The 21,306-nt window shown below is 45.4% G+C and overlaps 1 protein-coding gene across 1 annotated transcript in view; it reads left to right on the forward strand.

Annotated features, from left to right (window-relative positions):
• klhl32 (kelch-like family member 32) overlaps positions 1-21,196 on the forward strand; it is a 35,565-nt gene extending 14,369 nt beyond the window's left edge. The window contains exons 6-12 of the mRNA XM_076280191.1: positions 3,140-3,238; positions 9,308-9,523; positions 14,552-15,329; positions 15,927-15,985; positions 17,364-17,556; positions 18,045-18,139; positions 19,121-21,196. Coding sequence (XP_076136306.1) covers positions 3,140-3,238; positions 9,308-9,523; positions 14,552-15,329; positions 15,927-15,985; positions 17,364-17,556; positions 18,045-18,139; positions 19,121-19,282 — 1,602 coding nt within the window. The 3' untranslated portion in view covers positions 19,283-21,196. The remainder of the gene's footprint in view (positions 1-3,139; positions 3,239-9,307; positions 9,524-14,551; positions 15,330-15,926; positions 15,986-17,363; positions 17,557-18,044; positions 18,140-19,120) is intronic.
• Positions 21,197-21,306: the final 110 nt, after the last annotated feature.

The following is a 21,306-nucleotide window of genomic DNA, read 5'->3' on the forward strand; positions in this document are numbered from 1 at the left end:
TTCATATTCCAAAACAAGATGGTAAGGCTAGTGTAGGCTACTGAATGCTACATAGTCAGACAAATAGGCTAACTGGTAACGTTAGCACAGCAAACAATCAGCCATAGCCTACTGCTGGCCTGTCACATACGTGGACAGTTCACTTGGTGATAAAACATTTTTGGATAGTTATGCGTTGTTATAATCATCCAAGTTATGCCTTAACTAAACAATAGTTAAATAAGGTTCTTGTTGTTATGTTCTTGTTTTCACCGTTCTAAATGTATCTTGTCAACAATGTCAGACCATGAGGCATTCCTTTAATGACGTCTTCAATAACATTTGCCTTTCGAGTATGCTTTCATGAATTCCCACTTAGATATTACAACCTGTCTTTAAATTATAGGGATTTGGCTTTAAAAACCATAGCATGTTACAAATAACCACATTTAAGGTCTATTTTTAATGGTAAATAGTTACATGGTTTTATAGACTTTTCTGCCAATGTATTACACTGAGCAAAACCTCCAGACTTTCCGTAATTTTGCACATCTGGAAAACAGTATTTCATAACTAGACCTACATATCTTCCCTGACTTCCCAGACCTAAATTTACATTTATTTACATTTACATTTATTAATTTAGCACTATTATCCAAAGTGACTTATATATTTAAATTATATTACAAAGTCTATTGTGCCCCCCCAGACCCCCCCGAGAATGTCAGAATAGCATTTATTGCACAACATTGCCAGTTAAAATGCTACATGGTACATACTGCTGCTATAAATGTGTCTGGGTAGGCGGCCTACATACTCTATTGTTCACATATGCCACCAACACCATCACAACCTCACATTTGCCACTAACGACAATCAAGCAGACATTCCTTCCTCCGTTATTTTTTTAACCACCAGCCGCCACTGGTGGATGGGTCTCCAGTGTTTAGAGGAGACTGGGAGGTTCACGGTATCTCAGTGTGCATCAGTTCAGACCAGGCTGTGTTAGTGCTACTGTTGTTGCTACTGCTGCTGATGTTGTTTGTGCTGTTGCTGCTGCTCATGTTGTTAATTAGGAATAATGGTGCCTTTCCCAGGAGATGAGAGGAAATTATGGATGTAGGCCAACGTCAACCTGCTGGTCCAACGTAGCTTGTCCAGACAAACACAGCACACACACACACACACACACACACACACACACACACACACACACACACACACACACACACAAGCAGACTCTAACATACACTTGCATGCATACACACATGCACCGTCAGATAAACATGGATGCTCACACTCACACACAAACAAACACAGACGGACAAAGACACTCACACACACACGCACACGCACACGCACACACACACACACACACACACACACACACACACACACACACACAGATGGTCAGACAGGCGGAATTTGAAGCGCATGTTTTCATCTGAGTTTAAATTATGTACATTCACAGATATGGAAACAAGGTCTGCCCTAGCAGCAGCACAAAGCCTTGTATGGAGCAAACTTCCAGATGACACAGTTTTGGTGTGCGCCCTCAGGGAGGATTTGTTTCATGTGATGTGTTGATCCTTCAGGCCCCTCAGCCTTATCAGGGGAGCTTTGGGATCCACACAAGCACTGCAAGCAAAATATTGATAAAAAAAGATCGGTGAGCTTTAGTGCTTCAGAGCTAAGCCTGGCTCAGATGTCACGTCATGCTTATGGAAGACATTACCAAGCTTTGAGCACCACCACTGAAAGTACAAAGCTTCCACACACCACCTGCAAAATAATACTCACCAGATACTGCCAGATACCCCCCATATCTCACCATGACTGCGATGGAAGACTACATTATACATACATTTGCGTTTACAGTGAATATCTACAAATACACACACACACAGCCGCGGTGAAGCATATGTTAGAGAGACAGGCTGTTGTGACAGATATTCCAGATGGCAGTTGGTGTTGTGTTCAGGCCCCATTATGTGGGCCACATCTGAGCCGCCTCTGGGCCAGAACTAACCCACATCCAGGCTGGCTTACTTGGCCAGATGTGATCCTTTTTTACCTTTCTCTTACTCTGTTTTCCCCTCTCTCTGTTTTCTCTCTCACCTGTCGGTTTGTCTGTCTTTCTGTCTGTTTACATTTTCCATATGTGTTCCATCTGTCCCTCTTTCTCTCTCTCTCATTTTTCTGCCTGATGTGCTCCATCTGTCTATCTCTCTCTGTCTCTACCTGTCTGTCTGTCTGACTGTTTGTCTGTCTGTCTCTCTGAGCTAGGAATAGGATTTCTTCCAGCTCTTCTGTCTGGGGGGAGTAGATCCACCATTCTAAAGCTCCCAATATCCTTCACAATTCCATACAACTAAAGAACCTTTTCAGCAACCAAACTGCTCCCTCCGCTGGGAAGAGATATGCAGGTTTATAATAAACCCATATCCCTTCTGGACTTTAGTGGTGGCGAGCTATGTTTCATATAGACCTCTGAGGTTCGCCTACAAAAAAGAACCAAAGCTGCTATCTTTGCCCATATTAGGAGATCCGGGTGTTAATTGAAGCTAACTACCTATGGCAAGTTGCATTGCAAATTAGCTCTGGGGTAGCAAAAATCTAAGTTTGCCGTCTTAACGTACCGAAGATCACAAGAGCCACTCGAAGGCAGAGGACAAAAGTGTGTTGAGCAAAACACCTGCATATCAGTCTTCTTCATCCCCGATAATTGCGATAATTCAAAACCCCCGGATTATTTTCCCATATGAAAAATCACAAGATACCGGATCTTAAAGATGGCAGCTTTTTTGTAGCCGAACTTCAGAGGTCTATGGCTGTGTAGGCAAAGCGCTTTTGAGATCAAATAGAGTAAAGAAAATGCACACTTCTTTAAGCCAGTTCTTCTGATAGCAAATAGCCTACTTAAAGGTGTAGGTTTTTGAACGTTCTAACTTCCGCAACAATTGAAGGTTCTAAAATTCTATGTTGAATTCAATGAACCCAGATATTCTTTAGAACGTTCATTTCTCAACATTCCCGTCACACCGGTGTGACGGTACTCCTTTAAGGGTTAATAGGTGAAATGTGAAATACAGTCTGCTCTTGATTCCTGTTAAAAGGTAGTGGGTCAGGTGGTCAAGACTGTTTTTATGTGTGTGTGCAGATTGTGCTAGAGCCGGGGGTGATTCAGGATGTGTTATCTGCTGGGAGCCATCTGCAGCTGCTGGAGCTGCTCAGCTTGTGTTCCCACTACCTCATACAGGTGAGCCACACAACACTACCTCATACAGGTGAGCCACACAACACCAAATAAGTAAACGTGTGACCGCACACATCCCGTTTCACCGTTTCGGATGGGTGCTGGATCAGAGGAAGGAGTTCAAAAGTAAAAGAGAGTGATCCGCACACCATATAGCTCCAATGGAAGGTTTTTTATTTTTGCGTGCAACGTTTCGAGCCCCTGGCTTTTTCTCAGGCAACCAACAACTACTTTGTAAACTTTCTGGCAAAAAGAAGGGAGGCGGACTGGTGCTGTACATTAACAATAGATGGTGCAATCCCGGACATGTTACAGTTAAGGAGACTGTATGCTGTAAGGATGTGGAGTTATTAGCGGTTAGTCTCCGTCCGTACTACATGCCGAGGGAGTTCTCGCATGCAATTGCTGTCTGTGTTTACGTTCCACCTCGAGCTCTCCCGGATACAGCGTGTGACGTCATCCACTCCACAATCGCAAGGCTTCAAACCCAACACACTGACGCCTTTTTTGTGATCTCTGGCGACTTCAATCACATAACACTGGATTCCACACTCACAAATTTTTACCAGTATGTTGACTGCCCTACAAGGAAAAACAGGACAATAGACCTCATGTATGCAAACGTGAGGGATGCATACAGTCCCCCCACTGGGAAAGTCAGACCACAACCTCATTCATCTCCAGCCAATGTACAAGCCCAAAGTACAGAGGCTACCAGTTGCCACACACACCTTCAGGAAGTGGACACCCGAAGTGGATGAGGCTCTGAGAGACTGCTTCGAGTGTACTGACTGGAGTGTGTTACAGAATGGAGAGGACTTAGAGGAGGTCACACAGTGCACAACTGACTACCTGAACTTCTGCATGGACATTGTTGTTCCCACCAGAACTGTACGCTGCTTTCCCAACAACAAGCCTTGGATAACCAGCAATGTCAAGACCCTTCTTAACAGGAAAAAGATGGCGTTCAGAGAGGGGGACATGGCAGAGCTGAGGCGCGTGCAAGGGGAACTCAATTTCAAGCTGAAGGAGGATTACAGAAAGAAGGTGGAACAGAAGCTGCAGGAAAACAACTTGAAGGAGACATGGGACTGCATGAAGGTTATCACTGGCCTGAAGAAGAACAGCAGCTCTGGACAGGGCGAACCAGTTGAACCACTTCTACAACAGGTTTGACTGCCCTGCTCCAGCTCCAATGGTGGTGGTCTGTCCACCATCCCCCAGCCCCCACCCTCACACCCCCTCAATACCAGCGCAACACTCACCTCCATCATCACAGGCTATCGTACCCCCACCATCACTGGATTTTGCACCCCTCCCCCACATGGCGATCACGAACAATGAGGTGACAACGACCTCAGTCAACAGCCATCAGACACACAGATCCCAGATGCACCCCTCCCCTCCCCTTACACTCCTCACCATTACAACAGATCAAGTGACAGTCCAACTAAAGAAATTGCGCAGCAATAAAGCAGCGGGGCCTGACAGACTGTGTCAAAGGCTACTCAAGGCCAGTGCTGCTAACCTGGGGGAGCCACTGAAGCACATCTTCAATTTCAGCCTACGCCTTGGACAAGTTCCAACACTGTGGAAGACATCATGTCTTACCCCTGTCCCTAAGAAGCCACACCCTAGTGAGCTTAATGACTACAGACCTGTCGCTCTTACATCACATGTGATGAAGACAATGGAGCGATTGGTCTTAGGTATGCTCAGACCCCAGGTACGCCATGCACTAGACCCGTTACAGTTTGCATACCAGGAGAAAGTGGGCGTGGACGATGCCATCACTTATCTTCTACACAGGACACATTCCCACCTAGACAAAAGTGCTGTGAGAATCATGTTCTTTGATTTCTCAAGTGCTTTTAACACCATCCAGTCCCTCAGATTGGGAGACAAACTCTTGCAGATGGGTGTGGACGCTCACCTGGTAACCTGGATTACAGATTACCTGACCGAGCGACCACAGTTCGTCAGACTGAAGAACTGTCTCTCTGACACTGTGATCTGCAGCACCGGAGCGCCACAGGGAACTGTGCTCTCTCCAGTCCTGTTCACCCTGTACACATCTGACTTCTGCTACAACACCGAGTCATGCCACATGCAGAAGTTTTCTGATGATACTGCAATTGTGGGGTGTATCAGGAACGGGCAGGAGGAGGAGTACAGGAGCTTGGTGGAGGACTTTGTGCAATGGGGCAAACTCAATCATCTTCAACTTAACACTTCAAAGACCAAGGAGATGGTGGTGGATTTCCGCAGGTCTAAGCCCACTCTGCTACCAGTCCACATTGATGGGGTCATGGTTAGCACCTACAAGTATCTGGGTCTCCACCTGGACAATAAACTGGACTGGTCAGCCAACACTGATGCACTCTACAAGAAAGGGCAGAGCAGGCTGTACTTCCTGAGGAGGCTGCGGTCCTTCAATGTGTGCAGTAAGCTCCTCAGGATGTTCTACCAGTCTGTTTTTGCCAGCGTCCTCTTCTATGCAGTAGTATGTTGGGGAGGAAGCACAAGGAAGAAGGATGCGGGGCGAATTGACAGGCTGGTAAGGAAAGCTGGCTCTGTAGTGGGAGCTGAACTGGAGTGCATCACTTCACTATCTGACAAAAGGACCCTGAACAAACTGATCAACATCTTGGACAATGAGTGTCACCCACTCCACAGCACTATTGTTAAGCAGAAGAGCCTGATCAGCTGGAGACTTCGCTCACTGCCTTGCACAACTGACAGACTGAGAAAGTCATTTGTCCCCAGGGCCATTGAACTGTTCAATGCCTCACTTAAGGGAAGAGGAGAAATAGACTTCTCTGCATAGTCTGTCTGCCTCTTCACCCCCTCCATGTTTGGATACTGTCTGTCCACTAGCCACTTTTACCACTGTCTTTATGCCTCACTGTTTGCGTGCTATATTAGCACATTAGCACATATGCATAACCCCCCCTCCATGCCACAGCCGAACTGTGGCCACACTTATACATTTTCTTTAAATAGTTAAATATATAGATATATAGACTTTACTTTACTTTATTTCTGCATTGTTGCACTGTTGGACTTACTCATTTGCTATCACTATCACCATGACCACTATCACCATTGCACTACCACCATGACACTCATTCACACAGAGCACCTTAGAGCACCTTACCATACCTTACTATGCACAGAGAATCACATGCTCAGTCCCTGCCTCAGTCATTGCAAGCGCCTCTGATTGATTAATCACCACTATGTGGATACTGTTTTTAAGAATTGATTTAGATTAAGTGTTAGTTAGTATAATTTGTATTGTAGTATATTTAGCATATTCTTTATCTTCTACTGTCCTTATTGCTTAGTTGTGTTTTTATATTATATACTTTAATTACTCTTTCTGCTGTTAAAGAATGTGTTTGTGTTGTCTGTATGCTGCTGAGACCTTGAATTTCCCCTGGGGATCAATAAAGTATCTATGTATCTATCTATCTATCTATCTAACAAGTGTTTCACAATGTACCATCAATATATCTCCATTTGTCCTTACTCACACGTGAATAAAATTAGATAATCAATTCCATAGTTACTACATTCAATCAATTATACAACATTGATGCAAAGTCCCAGTATGTATAAAGTGCTTAGTGCAGATTTGTACACATATACAGAAAAATAGATAATCAGTTTCATAGTTAATACATTCAATCCATAAATTTACAAAACATTGATATAAAGTCCCAGTATGTGTAAAGTGCTTAGTGCAGATTGTACAAACATAGCCTACATATACACAGTAAATTACAACAATTACAAAAATATATGTATCAACATTGTATCAGATATAAAAGTACAAAAATATATACATATACATCTTCAATATTACAGTTATTCCTTTTAACATATAGCAGGTACATAATTTTAGACAGATATAGAAAGACAGTAGACCACAATTTTTTTTAAAGAACGACATATGAGCCACACAACACCACCTCATACAGGTGAGCCACACAACACCACCTCATACAGGTGAGATACACAACACCACCTCATACAGGTGAGATACACACCACCTCATAATATACTCTTTTGATCCTGTGAGGGAAATTTGGTCTCTGCATTTATCCCAATCCGTGAATTAGTGAAACACACTCAGCATACAGTGAGGTGAAGCACACACTAATCCCGGCGCAGTGAGCTGCCTGCAACAACAGCGGCACTCGGGGAGCAGTGAGGGGTTAGGTGCCTTGCTCAAGGGCACTTCAGCCGTGCCTACTGGTCGGGGTTCGAACCGGCAACCCTCCGGTTACAAGTCCGAAGCGCTAACCAGTAGGCCACGGCTGCTCCCTCATACAGGTGAGATACTCTACCTTTCCTAATGCTACTTCATACAGGTAAGCTACCTAACACCACTACCGTATACAGGTGAGCTGGACAATTTGTGGTCATACTACCCCCTGGAGGTGTGGAGTACGTTAGTACTCTGCTTCAGTGGTTCTCCGTTAATCCCCCTCTCAAATTCAAACTCCAGTACACAAGGGTATCCTTGAAGGGTTGTATAGACCCTTTCAACAATAAAAACAAAAACAATGCTTGAACGTTCTATTTGGTTCCCAATCTACTTCCTCTGCATTAAGATAACATTATATTATGTAATGTTAAAACGGAAGCCTTGTGGGGCCAACTATGATGCTGATAATGGAACTCTCTTGAAAGGGTCTATTGACACAATACAGAATTGCTAGCGCAGAACAGTCAAACAGACAAAAGTCTAATTTTGAGTAATATCTGTGATTTCGATATGTCTTCCTCTTTCTGCATTGGACGTTTTCTGCGTCTGTTGTTGGTGCAGTTGACTTGACACACTTCCTGTTGTTTTTTTCTGTCTCCATGTGCACAGCACACACACTCTAAGCTTCCATGCGCCATCTGCTGGTAGAATAATGGACCTACAGCACTGTGCAGTCCTATAGGTTTTTGCTGTAGGCTGTGCTGACTACATCTTGGATTTAAAAAAAAATAAGATTTGTCATTAGATGAAAATGATGAGCTATACAATAATCATTTAGGCCATCCCTATGCAGTGCAGAGTGTTTGCCCATATTAGGCTGCATGTTCTTTTACAGTATTTGTTGTAGCCTATACCGTAAGTGTCACATGATGTTGAGTACAATATAAACCTAATTCATACAGTATACCGTGTGGTATACTGTGAAAGAGGTAGAGGTGAGTTGAATGTGTAGTTCAGTGGATACAAATCATAAGGAATTTTGCATGAGTCATACAGCTTCTGTTTTTTATTATTTTCTAAGACGTTCATCCTTACATCCAATAGATGGCAGCCTATTCCTTCTATTACTGCTCTCTCTCTCTCTCTGCTTTCCCACTCTGTCATTATCGCCGCATCTTATTATCTCAAGCCCCTTATATCAGCCTCTTCTCCTTTGTGTCGGTGGCAGAGACAGTTTCTCTTGGTCTCATTGCTCCGTGTTAAGAGACGGTTGTGTTCTGCGGCGGTGTGATATCATCCAAAGACTCTGTGATGCATTGTGTTACTTTGTTGTAGGTCTTCAGAGCCTTACCCCAGTAGAACCCACTAATCAAATATAAAATAGAATGTTGCACAGTGAACTCTGATCCAGATCAGTCCTGGCCCATTCTAAAGTCTGTTCTAATATTAATTCATTGATCAGTCATGTCCCAACCTTAATCTTGAATAATTTAATCCCCATCTTTGATTACAGCAGCATAGCAAAGCTAAATACTGCAGTACGTTCTCATATTACTGTCCTCACGCCAGCCTATCCTATCTAACACACATGTCTGCACAATGGGTTGGCCTGAACCACACCTGTCCTAAACTTACACATCTGTCCTGACCTCAGCTCTTCCCAGTATCACTTCTCGGTGTGTGTGTGTGTGTGTGTGTGCCGTCATGAGCTGATCAGTCTGAACCACCTGGACCTGTACCGGCTGACCTGCTCCACCTGAACACATACACACACACTGACAGACACCTCCCCTAATTTAACAACACACCTGTCCTGGCAGACACCTGTCCTAACCGAACTCACCTGTTCTCACCAACAGGAGCTGAGCATTCTGAACTACCTGGACCTGTACAGGCTGGCCGACCTGTTCCACCTGCCAGCGCTGGAAGAGGCGGTAGTGGGCTTCCTGGTGGAGCACCTGGCTGAGCTGCAGCACTCCCACCAGGAGGAGGTGCTGTTGCTCCCCTACCGCCTCCTCAAGGAGGCGCTCAAGAGTGACCGCCTCACCTCACTCAGCGAGGAGGAGATCTGGCAGGTGAGAGTCAAACACATAATCACACACAGGTACATACATGCGCATAAGCGCGCGCACACACACACACGCACACACGCACACACACACACACATCAGAGACGCTCAGACAGGCGGGATTTGAAGTGCATGTGTTCATCTGAGTTTAAATTATGTATATCTACAGATATAATGAGGTCTGCCTTAGAAGCAATAGAAAGCCTTGCCAGAGACTTTCTAATGAGGAGACACAGCACTCAAAAAATCCTCCATAGAAATGCATGGGGTTAATTTGTAATGCCAATATGTCAGGTGTTTACACATATCCCGCCCCTTCCGCGGCAAAAAAGTCAACATGTGAATACATTGTGCCGATCATGTGTTGTGTTTTGAATACATCGTGCCAATACCGTGTTGTGATCTCGCCGCTGAAGCAAGGTTGGTGTCGTGACGCGCAAGGCTTCACGATGCCCGATAAGTGCCCAAAATGTGTTACAATATGGCTGCCGAGTGGAGGGACTTGCCTAAATGGACTAGGCAAGTCCATTGTAGTTGAAAGGAGCTCTGGGTAAGTCCAGGAAAGTCTGTGGCCACATTCCACCCACACACCAATGAGGACAATGGCTAATTCGGCAGCAGAGTGTGAGCAGCAGCTAGGAAGATAATCATGCTCATCGTGCAGAGTGTGATGTGTGCTGAGATGTGTGCTAAGAAATCATCATTTTGAGAATTAACAAGGTCTATCAGGCATGTCCAATGTTTTATTTCCTTTTGCACCAAATATGACCTAAAACAACAACAACAAAATAAACAACATAAAACCAAATAGTATGAAAATAAACTTCCTAGGATGGTGGTTACTTGATTCTATATTTTCAATCACGTTTTTCTCAAACAACAGATAGACCCTGTTAATCCTTTTGGTGATTTGTGATGTAAGAGACACATATGCAACCCAGATACGCAGAGAAAGGGCCGTGTGTTCGACTTTGTGTGAAACCATTTTAATTGGACATAATTTGACAGGTAAGCAGCAGATGTTATTAACGTCTCTAGTATGCAGACGTAGAAAAGTTCAGCTCGTGAAAGATTTTTAGTCTTTAGTTCTGCTTTGTGTCGAAATCTGCTAATTAGTGCTCTCCAGATGTAGATCGCTACTGCACTCAGTGATATGGTTACATGTATATTCATGTACATACAATTGCCTGTTAAAGTGTTTTTTGCGGACATTTTTGCCCCTCAACAGACCCAACCCCCCCCCCCCCCCCCGTTTCTGCACTACAATGGTACTGTTACCACACTGCAGATAGCTGTACATACTGTCCATGTCTGTCTGTATGGTTCATACTAAATATCCATATTTATTCTGTTCTTCCTGTTAATTACACTGCATATATCTATATTATTCGTATTACTCTTATAATGTTACTGCTACTACACTGCACATATCTGTACATGTTGTTCATACTACAAAGCCATATTTTAGTCTGCTCTTATAAGGTTACTGTTAATACACTGCACATATTTATGTTTAATTTATATCTACACTGCACTATATAACTTGTCCTGCCTATGCACCACCTGTCTATACTTTGTATATCACATTGCACTTCTGGTTAGATGCCAACTGCATTTCGTTGTCTTTGTACTTTGTACTTGTACACAATGACAATAAAGTTGAATCTAATCTAATAAAGTTGAATCTAATACAGTACATTTGTACCTAATGGGCAGCAGATGACCATGTACTACTGTGCAGGGATGCAAATGTAATGCTCTAACTAAGTGACCTGGCCTTTCTGCTGAGAAGGCTGTTTTTTCCTGATTGGTCAGTGTCTTAAGACTGAAAGACTACAGCCTGAGATAGCATAGTGGACTGTGGTGCAATGTGTAGGTGAATATGAAAATGTGTACGAATGTACAAATGTTTAGGTGTCCTAGAAATATTTCCCAGGAGATTTTCCTCTTTGTCCTCTTTGTTTCATTCTCTCCTTCAGAGCACCTCTTTTGCGTGCACGCGCATACACACGCAGACACACGCAGACACACACACACACACGCAGACACACACACACACACGCAGACACACATACACAAATGCCTGCTAGTAAATCTGTGTTTAGGACTACTGTGTGTGTCTGGGTGGGGTAGTAGGTGTGAGTGCATGCAAGGAACTGAGAAGGGTGTGTGTGTGTGTGTGTAGATGGTGGTGGCAGTGGCAGTGCTGTGACTGTTCATTTGCACCAATCAGGCCCACCCCCCCTCTTTCCTCTCCTCCTTTTCCTTTAGCATCCCCAACCCCCTGTACCCCTTTACTCTCCCCCTACCCCTCCTCTCTTCCACCGCCACCCCCCTCCTCCCCCCTCCTCCCGTGATTAGACCCACCGCGGCTCCATCAGACGCCCCAATCCCCCGGCTGTCACTCCGGCCGGCCCTCTGATTGAAAACAATCAGGCCTCTGATGCCACAATTACCCTGACCCTTTAACCAGCCGCCGCCGCCATAATCAGGGCCTGATTAGGCCGCTTTTGGCCTCCGCAGCCGCGCCAGGAAGGTTAATTTGGGCATCAGACGGAACGCGGCATGTGTGATGGGCACCGGGGCTGAGGCTGGCGCGGCCCTGCCGGTGGAGAGGAGAGCAGAGGAGAGGAGAGGAGAGGAGCGGAGCGGAGCGTGCGCCCGATGACGCCACCCTGATATAGTTGTGCCCGTCAATCATCGTCACGCTCGCCAGAGCTCGCCGAAGCTCACGCTCTGGAAATCACATTTTCTTGCCACTTTGGTTTTTTTTACCAGTTTGTGTGTGACTGTGCGTGCGACTGTGTGTGTGTGTGTGTATGTGCGTGTGACTGTGTGTGTGTGTCTTTGCTTGCTTGCTCTCCCTTTTTTATTGCACTCCCACTCTCACACGGTTAGTCTCTCTCGCTTGCTTTTTTCTTTCGTCTGTATCACACTAGCATTTCTGAGAGGGAGTGAGTGTGTGTGTGTGTGTGTGTGTGAAAGAGAGAGAGAGTATGTGTGTGTGTGTGTGTATTCAGGGAGTTAATTTATTCTCTGCCCCGAGGAAGTTCTCTGATCCGGCGTGACCTTCACAGTCAACAGACAGTACACTGCCTACCTCTCCCTCCTCTCCATCGCTCTCTCTTTCTCTTTTTCTCTTTCTCTCTCTCTTTTTCTCTTTCTCTCTCTCCTCCCCCTTTTGCCCACTCTGTCTTTTCTCTTTTGCTTATTTATTCTATCTGTAAGTAGAGGGGGATAGAGAAGAGATAGGATGAAAGAAAAAGGATGTACAGAATGACAGAAGTGTATAAACTGTATATGTGCGTGTGTGTAAACAGTGTCCTGTTTTACATCATTATCTTGCATTCTAACAAGAGTGTATTCTCAGCATACCATGTGTCAGGTATTATTCATAATCCCAAGCATGTAAATACATGTGTATGTAAAATTCAGATTAAAACCGTGCATTCCTTTGTGGATATAGCATTTCGCTGTGCTTTTTAAACAACGTCCAGTATGCAAATTTGCGAGACTGCAGAGAGAAAGTAAGTAAAGCATTTCAGAGAAAGGGTGTGATATAAACGGGTGAGTGTGTTGCTTCAAGACTGACTGCTCTTGTATGTTTCCTAGACAGACTGCAATCCCTGTGTCTGTATAGATGATGCATTGAATATGATGCCCTTGGGTCTTTGGTGTTGCTGCATTTATTGTGAGGGTTTGCATAGCGTCGTAATGCCCCCTCTATGGCGTAAAAATGGTTCACAGATATTAATGGAGTTTTGGAGATAAAGAATGCAGAGATGACATTTTGGAAAACTCTACAGAAGCAGTAGAAAGAATGCAGTGTAGAAGTACTGACCTTCCTGCTGTCTTTGTGTAATGCGGTGATTGCTCTTGTATCTTGTCTGTATTGTGTGTGTGTGTGACAGAAAGGGTTGTAGGCATGAGTGTGTGTGTGTGTGTGTGTGTGTGTTGCTGTAATAAGTTTGCTGTCGGTGTGCTGATAGTGTTAAAAGCCACTTTGTGTGGCTGATAGCGAGATCGTTTATCTGTGGCCATCTCGCCCACACTTGCACGCCTCTGCTGCCAAACATCCTCAGATTGCTCTCAAGTTCAATTAGCTTGCCTTTGTCCTGCTCCTCCTACTCTGGGCTGTGTGTGTGTGTGTGTGTGTGTGTGTGTGTGTGTGTGTCTGTGTGTCTGTGTGTGTATAAGATGAGTGCAGTGAACCATTTGCATATTTATTTCACAGGCTAGTGATACACCTGTGCCCTTGTGTTACTGTGAGTGTGTGAGTGAGTGTATGTCTAGCTGTGTGAAATTAAGCAAAGGTATTGTGAGAATACAATAGCCATCTATGTTATGTGGAAGCATGCGCATTGTCCATCTCAGCCGCCAAGCTTTGCACAATATCCTTTTCACAGCGGTTTGATCTCCTGATTCCCCCCAACACACACACACACACATGCACACACACATGGAATACTAATGAGCTCCCCTACACCTCTCTTTCTACACCTTCAACTCCTTTCCTGTATCACTCCATCACTGTTTCTCCTCTGCTTTCTGTCTTCTCTCTCTCTCTGTTTGGCTTTTGCACACTGTAAGTCTGCTTCTCTCTGTTACTTTTGTTTCCCTGTTTCTCTCTATTTATTACTTTTTTCTTTCCATCTCTCCATCTCTTCTCTCTGTCTCTTCTCTCACTCAGTATTTGGATGTACAGTATCTGTTTTATGGATATTTTCTCTTCTCTCTCTGCCCCCCCCCATTTTTTCCCCTCTCCTTTTTTATTCCCCTCCCTCTCCTTCTCTCTTACTCCTAATTCTGTCCCTCTCTCACCCTCTCTCTCCCTCCCTCCCATCTCCCTCTCTCTCATCCTCTCTCTCCCCCTCCCCCCTCTCTCTCTCCCTCCCTCCCTCCCCCCTCTCTCTCTACCTCTCTCTCTCTCTCCCTTCCCCCCTCCCTCCCTCCCTCCCATCTCTCTCTCTCTCCCTCCCCCCCATCTCTCCCCCATGTCTCTCCCTCTCTCTCCCCATGCGTCTCTGTCCCCAGCTGGTGGTGCGTTGGCTGGAGCAGGACTGCCGCTACCAATACGCCGAGGACTTGCTCCAGCACGTGCGCTACGGCCTGATGGCGCCGTCGGCGCTGCAGCACCTGTCGTCGCGCGGGCACCCGCTCCTGCGCGCCAGCCTGCTGGAGGAGGCCCTGGAGTACCAGCGCGCCACCTTCGCCCAGCCCCTGCGCCAGACGGCCCGCACGCGGCCGCGCTTCCGCTCCCTCACCCTCTACGTGGCCGGCGGACGCAAGCGGGAGGTCAGCCGGGTGCGCGAGCTGCGCTACTTCAACCCCCCGGGCACAGGGGTCGGGGGCGGAGGGACGGGTCAGACGGACGGAGGCGGTGGTGGCGGCGGGCAGCAGGGGGTGGGGACGCGCGTGCCTGGGGGCTCGGACTGGAGCGAGCTGGCACCCATGCCGGCCGGCCGGAGCCACCACTGCGTGGCCGTCATGGGTCACTTCCTGTTTGTGGCGGGCGGCGAGGTGGAGCAGAGCAACGGGCGCACGTGTGCGGTGCGGAGCGCCTGCCGATACGACCCGCGCGCTGACCATTGGACGGACATCGCGCCCATGAAGGCGTGCCGGGAGCACTTCGTCCTTGCCGCACTAGGACAGTTCCTATTCGCCGTGGGCGGACGCAATGAGCTCAGGCAGGTGCTGCCGTCCGTCGAGCGCTACTGCCCCAAGAAGAACAAGTGGATGTTCGTCCAGCCGTTCGACCGCTCGCTGTCTTGCCATGCCGGGTGTGTGGCGGATGGGCTACTCTGGGTGTCAGGTATACACCCCAACCCTAACACACAAACACTTAGCACTTAACAACCAAACCATCATACACATCATTCATTTCATTACACTGGCCCATACTATCTAGGTTAACCATTATATCTACTGTAAACCTATCCATTCTTTGGACAAAACCATAAAGGAAGGAAGCTATCAAAACAATCTATACAAATATTTACATCCCCACTAAATCTTTGATACTGGCTTAATATGATGAGCACTGTGTTGTATGGTCATGTATCATTTTGTACTGGGCAAAACTTGTATGAGTAATGTATTAATTCTTGTCTGAATGGTAAAGGTATGTTATCCCACGCAACCCCAGTTCCCATATGCAATTTTGTTTCTTTGTTTGTTATGTTGTAATGTATCTGTCCAAATCGTCTTGCAGAGCCGTGCGTTAACATACGGTGATATGTCTTCATGGTCCACAAAGCCTGAAAATGTGCTCTGGTATTATTATTATTACATGTGTAATTGTCAACCAGATCTACTAGTACTCACAACCCACAAAAAAATAAAAAATACTCATAAATATGAACTCACAAGTATGCTGCTTTCTCTCTCTCTCTCTGTTTGTGTTTCTCAGGCGGAGTAACAAACACAGCCCAGTATCAGAACAGATTGATGGTGTACGACCCTCTTCAGGTAGGAAGAAGAGAGAATGAGAGAGACACTGTTTGTGGAAGATACAACACATGATATGGTCTGGCCTGGGTTGAAGGAGACAAAGGTGAACTTCTACTGATCAACCAGATGAACTGAGGAAGGGAGAGAGAGGGAGATAGAGGGAGAGAGAGGTAGAGGGGGGGAGGGAGAGAGAAAACAGTTAATGGGAATATAGTGAGAGAGAGTTAGAGTAAAAAAAGAGGAGTGAGATAGAGGCAGGGAGGGTGTGAGAAAGGGATAGATAATTAAAGAGAAAGAACAGTAGAGAGTTGAGAAAGAGAGAGGAGGGAAGGGCAGTGGGGAGTGAAGAGAAGAAAAGAGAGAGAAGCTAGAAGAGAGAGAGAGAGGGAGATACTGATACAGATACAGGGAGGGCAGAGGAGAGTGTGAGAGGGAGAGACAGAGAGTGTGTGAGAGAGGAGAGGGAGAGAGAGAGTGTGTGAGAGGGAGAGACAGAGAGTGTGTGAGAGAGGAGAGGGAGAAAGAGAGTGTGTGTGAGAGAGAGAGACAGAGAGAGAGTGTGTGAGAGGGAGAGACAGAGAGAGTGTGTGTGTGTGAGAGCGAGAGACAGAGAGAGTGTGTGAGAGGGAGAGACAGAGAGTGTGTGTGAGAGAGAGATTCATTGGTATTCACAGGGGCTTCACGTTCACCTGGCAGAAAACACCAACCCCCCACCCACACTACCCTCAACAGATGGCCACCCGTTAGCTTCACTCCACACACACACGCACACACACGCACACGCACACACACACACAATGCACTCAAACCTGTCTCGCTCATGCATGCGTACAGTCAACCACAACTGCACACACATCTACCCAAACAAACAAGACACACACACACACACACACACACACACACACACAAATGTGCATGTACATTTGCACACACTTAAATACATTCACAAACATACAGCAATGTTTATACTTACAAAGCAATGGATACCCAAATAGTTATACACTGTACTCAGACACGACACCTTACTAGTAACAGACACAAATAAAGATGAAAATACAATTATATCTTGTAAATATATTGAATATATATGCTTATAAATATACAAATACATAGCTAATGTCTTCTCTATATTTGAAGAGTTTGGTTCCAAAATGCTATATTGTTTTCCAAGTAATTTCAGTGGAAATGTAGTTGCGTATTGTTATTGGATTTATCTTTACTCAATCAAAACCACAGAACTGCAATTTTATTGATATTACTTGAAATACACAATTAAATAACATGACTTTTCAAAAAATGGATTTATAGCGTTTCGGAACCAAAGTGTTTGTAGCTACACTCCTGGGGTTCCTTCTCACTCTCTGCTGTCTGTCCTGTCCTCTTGTGTCCATTTCAGGACCAGTGGTTAGCACGTAGCCCCATGCTGCAGCGGCGTGTGTACCATGTGATGGCCGCCGTGAGGAGGCAGCTCTACGTACTGGGCGGCAACGACCTGGACTATAACAACGACCGCATCCTGGTGCGAAACATCGACTGCTACCACATCGACGCCGACCAGTGGACGCGCTGTTCCTTTAGCTTGCTTACAGGTCTGTATTTGTGTTTCTGCATATGTGCATATGTGTGTGTGTGTATTCAATGAGCATCCACATCCTGGTGTGCCACATTGACTGCTACCACATTGACGCTGACCAATGGACACAATGTTCCCTTTAGCCTCCTTACAGGTGTTTTTATGTGTGTGTGTGCTGTACATGTATGTACTGTATATGCACGTGTGTGTGTGTGTGTGTGTGTACTGTATATGCACACGTGTGTGTGTGTGTATATGTATGTGTGTATATGTATGTGTGTGTGTGTGTGTGTGTGTGTGTTTGAATATGTATGTGTGTGTGTGTGTGTGTAAAGAGCCTGCGTCAGTAAGGTGAGGTTAGGAGTGTATCAGAAACACACCTGTCTTCTACAACCTCCTTGTGTAACGATCCTTCTAGTTACCGATGCTCTAGAAATAAAAACGTTGAAATGAATTGAGTTTATTTGAATTGAATTGAATTAAATGTTAATTGTGTCCACTCAGGCCAGAACGAGGCAGGGGTAGCAGTCCACGAGGACAGGATATACGTGGTTGGAGGCTACTCCATATGGACTAATGAACCGTTAGCCTGCATTCAGGTGAGCAATCTGAAGGCTGACCGGAGTGTTGCCCTGAGTGTGGTCCTTTCCGGATCCCACCCTTGCTCTCTCTCCCATTCGCTTCCTGTCACTCTCCCTGTCCTATCATTAAAGGCATAAAAAGGCCAAAAAATATACTTAAAAAATAGAGAGAAAAAAAAAAGAAAGGAAAAAGTCCTGCCACATATTTGCTCCAGCCATTCACTTACCCAGCTGAGTCTAATTGGCTACAAGTCTTAGGCTTCATCTCAAAGCTCTATTGGCATACGGCCTCTCTCCTCGGTCCTCCAGCTTGTGCCCTGGAAATCGTTCAAAGCTCAGTGTCATCGAGGATATTTCATTTATCTAATTGCAGACCGAGGAGAGAGGAGGGAGGTGGAAGGCCCGATATGCGAGGAAACACAAGAGTATCCTACGCGGAAGCGCTTTCAGTCAGAATTGTGCAATCATTGATCCAAGCTAAGAGGTGAAAAGTTCGTAGGGATTTATTTTGCGACAATAAACTAGTAGATAGACCGAGAAAAGACCTTTATATGCTGGAATTAACATGAACTACCAGGCAATACATTTTTATAGATTGTTCACGCATTGTATAATAAGTATTCATTCATTTCTTGAGAACTATCAAACATTACCTCATTATCAGGGTCAATAAGTGGGAAGAGTCCATGTTCATATGACATTTTTAGGCTTTGGTGTAAGTTCTCTTGAAAATTATGCGTTAGTGAGCAGGACGTCTCATTTCTCATATCTGTCTCTCCTTCATTCCTCTATCCTCCTATCGTTCCTTCCTCATTTCTTTCACAACATTAATTAGAAGAAGGGGTTAGGAAAGTAGGAAAGAAGGAAAGAAGGGAGGAAGGGAGGAAGGACAAAAAGACAAATGATATGAACCCTTAGTAATGTGATGGAACGTGACAATGATGTGATGTTTTCCTGTGGTGCAATGTTCACCTGTGCTGTCCCCTACCTGTCCGGCAGGTGCTGGATGTGAGCACCGAGGGGGCGGAGGAGGTGTTCTACGGTCCCAGTCTGCCCTTCGCCTCCAACGGGATCGCCACCTGCTTCTTACCTGCGCCCCACTTCTCCTGCCCCAACCTACAGACTCTACAGGTTCCTCATCACAGGATAGGAACGCTTTAACACACACACACACACACACACACACACACACACACACACACACACACAAATCAGATGCTCTATGAAGAACTATGAACATCTCCTACTGCCTCAATACACCGAGATGCAAATAAAACCAACACAAACCCACTTCCTGAGCCCAGAGCCTATGGGAAGGCTGCTGGCGCGACGGCCCTTGGGCAACATGTCTTAGTAATTCAACCACGTGGGTCCAGCGTGTACGCGCTTTGCTTTCTGGAGAGAGAAGACACAAGGCTGGACCCTGGATCTCTGTGGAGAAACGCCAGAGATGGAGATCAGAGATTACTGTGTCAAAACACCAGAAGCAGTCAGTCAAGCCCCTTCATGACTAATGCACTATTTGAGATTATACCAGCTGTCTCCCGATGAAACCAAGTGTATGTACTACTAACAGTGCCTGTTTCATTGCAACCACACTAGTCAATATAGTGTAGTTCAGTGTCTCAGTGTCTCCTACTGAGTGGCTAAGAATAGTAACATATTTATTGATATGTTATATTTACATATACCATGCATAAGTACTGAGTATGGCTGTGTTATACAATGATAATTACTGTGCTAGATTGTAATTAATGGTTATAAGTTACAATGTACGGAGGGCACAGTGGTATGAAGTGTTACTTGACAAGCATTTCTGAACAGTGCACAGATGAACAGGTAGATTGCCCAGACAACCCCAGTGAGAAGAATTTTAAGACTGCAGATCTTGTAGCGAGGGCTTTTTTGTGAGCTGCTGGTGTGTGTATCCAGTGTCACGCTTGTGTGTGTGTGAGCGGTGTTGCCATTCTCACCGTATCTCTTAGCGCCCTAGCATCTTCTAACAACAGAGGGCTTTTGTGATTTTTTTTGTGATGTCCTCGGCATCTTTACCGTCTTTACAGATCTCTGGGCAGTTTCAGTCGTCGTCCCAGCATGTCCAGAAGCACCGTGACAAAGGCTCTCTCCCCCCCCCCCCCGCGTGCCCGCCTGCCCACCCTCTTGGTCTCCTCTTCTTCTTGGAGTAATCAGGCAAAACTATTTGAATACCATCAACCCCCCGCCACACACACACACACACACGAGGCAAGGCATGTGCTGATGGTAATGAGCAGGAGATTACAGTCCAGCTGAGGAAAGGCAAAAAGAGAAGAAAAAACCCCACAGGACTGAGCCACTGCGGAGCTCTTACTACACTGGACACCCTCCCCCAAGCCTTTTTTTCTCTTGGGACTGCATAAGGACCAGACATTACTGAGCTTCTCTAGTCATTCCAACCCTCCTCTGGCTGCATGTACTGTGTGTGGCAGAGTCCACTCTTCACTGAAGAGGAGGCGCTTTTGTAATAATAATTATTATAACAATAATACCTGTTCTCAGGATTTAAGGCTGTCTATCAGTTCTTTGAATGTGTCTAACAAGCAACTACTTTACTAACTCTACTCAAACTCTCTCCACCTCAAGTGACATGAGCTTGCCACTGAAGACGCCATATGCTGTCAATGTCCAGTGACACAACTGTCATGTTACTGTTTTTTTGTGGTTGCCAAGACAACCTGTGTCTTGTCTGTATAAGGGCCTGTGTCCACCAACCTCATTTTTTGCGCTGACAGCGCCCTCAACCTCATTTTCAGAGCGCTTCAGTCAAGTGTTTATTGTTGCGATGCTACCAAAACCGTCTGCCAGCACGTCTTTTTGGAACGTTGCTAATTAACTAGCTAAACCATCATGTCAGTGTTATGACAGAGGGGACCAGTGAAGTGGTTTCCAATGGCCACATAATATAGCAATCTTTACATTTATCAACAGAAGTCTTTGAACAATTCTGAGAGATTACATCATGCCATCTTCAAGTTGTCCAGTTGTCTTAAAATACAAATGACCATTCATGCTTCCCGTGTTAAGGTGATTCCAATACATTTTTATAGATATACATAACATCAATAAAGCACGGCAGTGAAGCAACTACTGTTTTTAAGTGCCTGTTTTTTCATTGAAAACAGGCAAATGTCTTTGTATCAACAATT

This window comes from Alosa pseudoharengus, unplaced genomic scaffold, assembly GCF_046254945.1.
Source record: "Alosa pseudoharengus isolate Yale_2024_CS ecotype anadromous, Long Island Sound unplaced genomic scaffold, YU_APseudo_1.1 YU_APseudo_1.1_scf_12, whole genome shotgun sequence".
NCBI lineage: Eukaryota > Metazoa > Chordata > Actinopteri > Clupeiformes > Clupeidae > Alosa > Alosa pseudoharengus.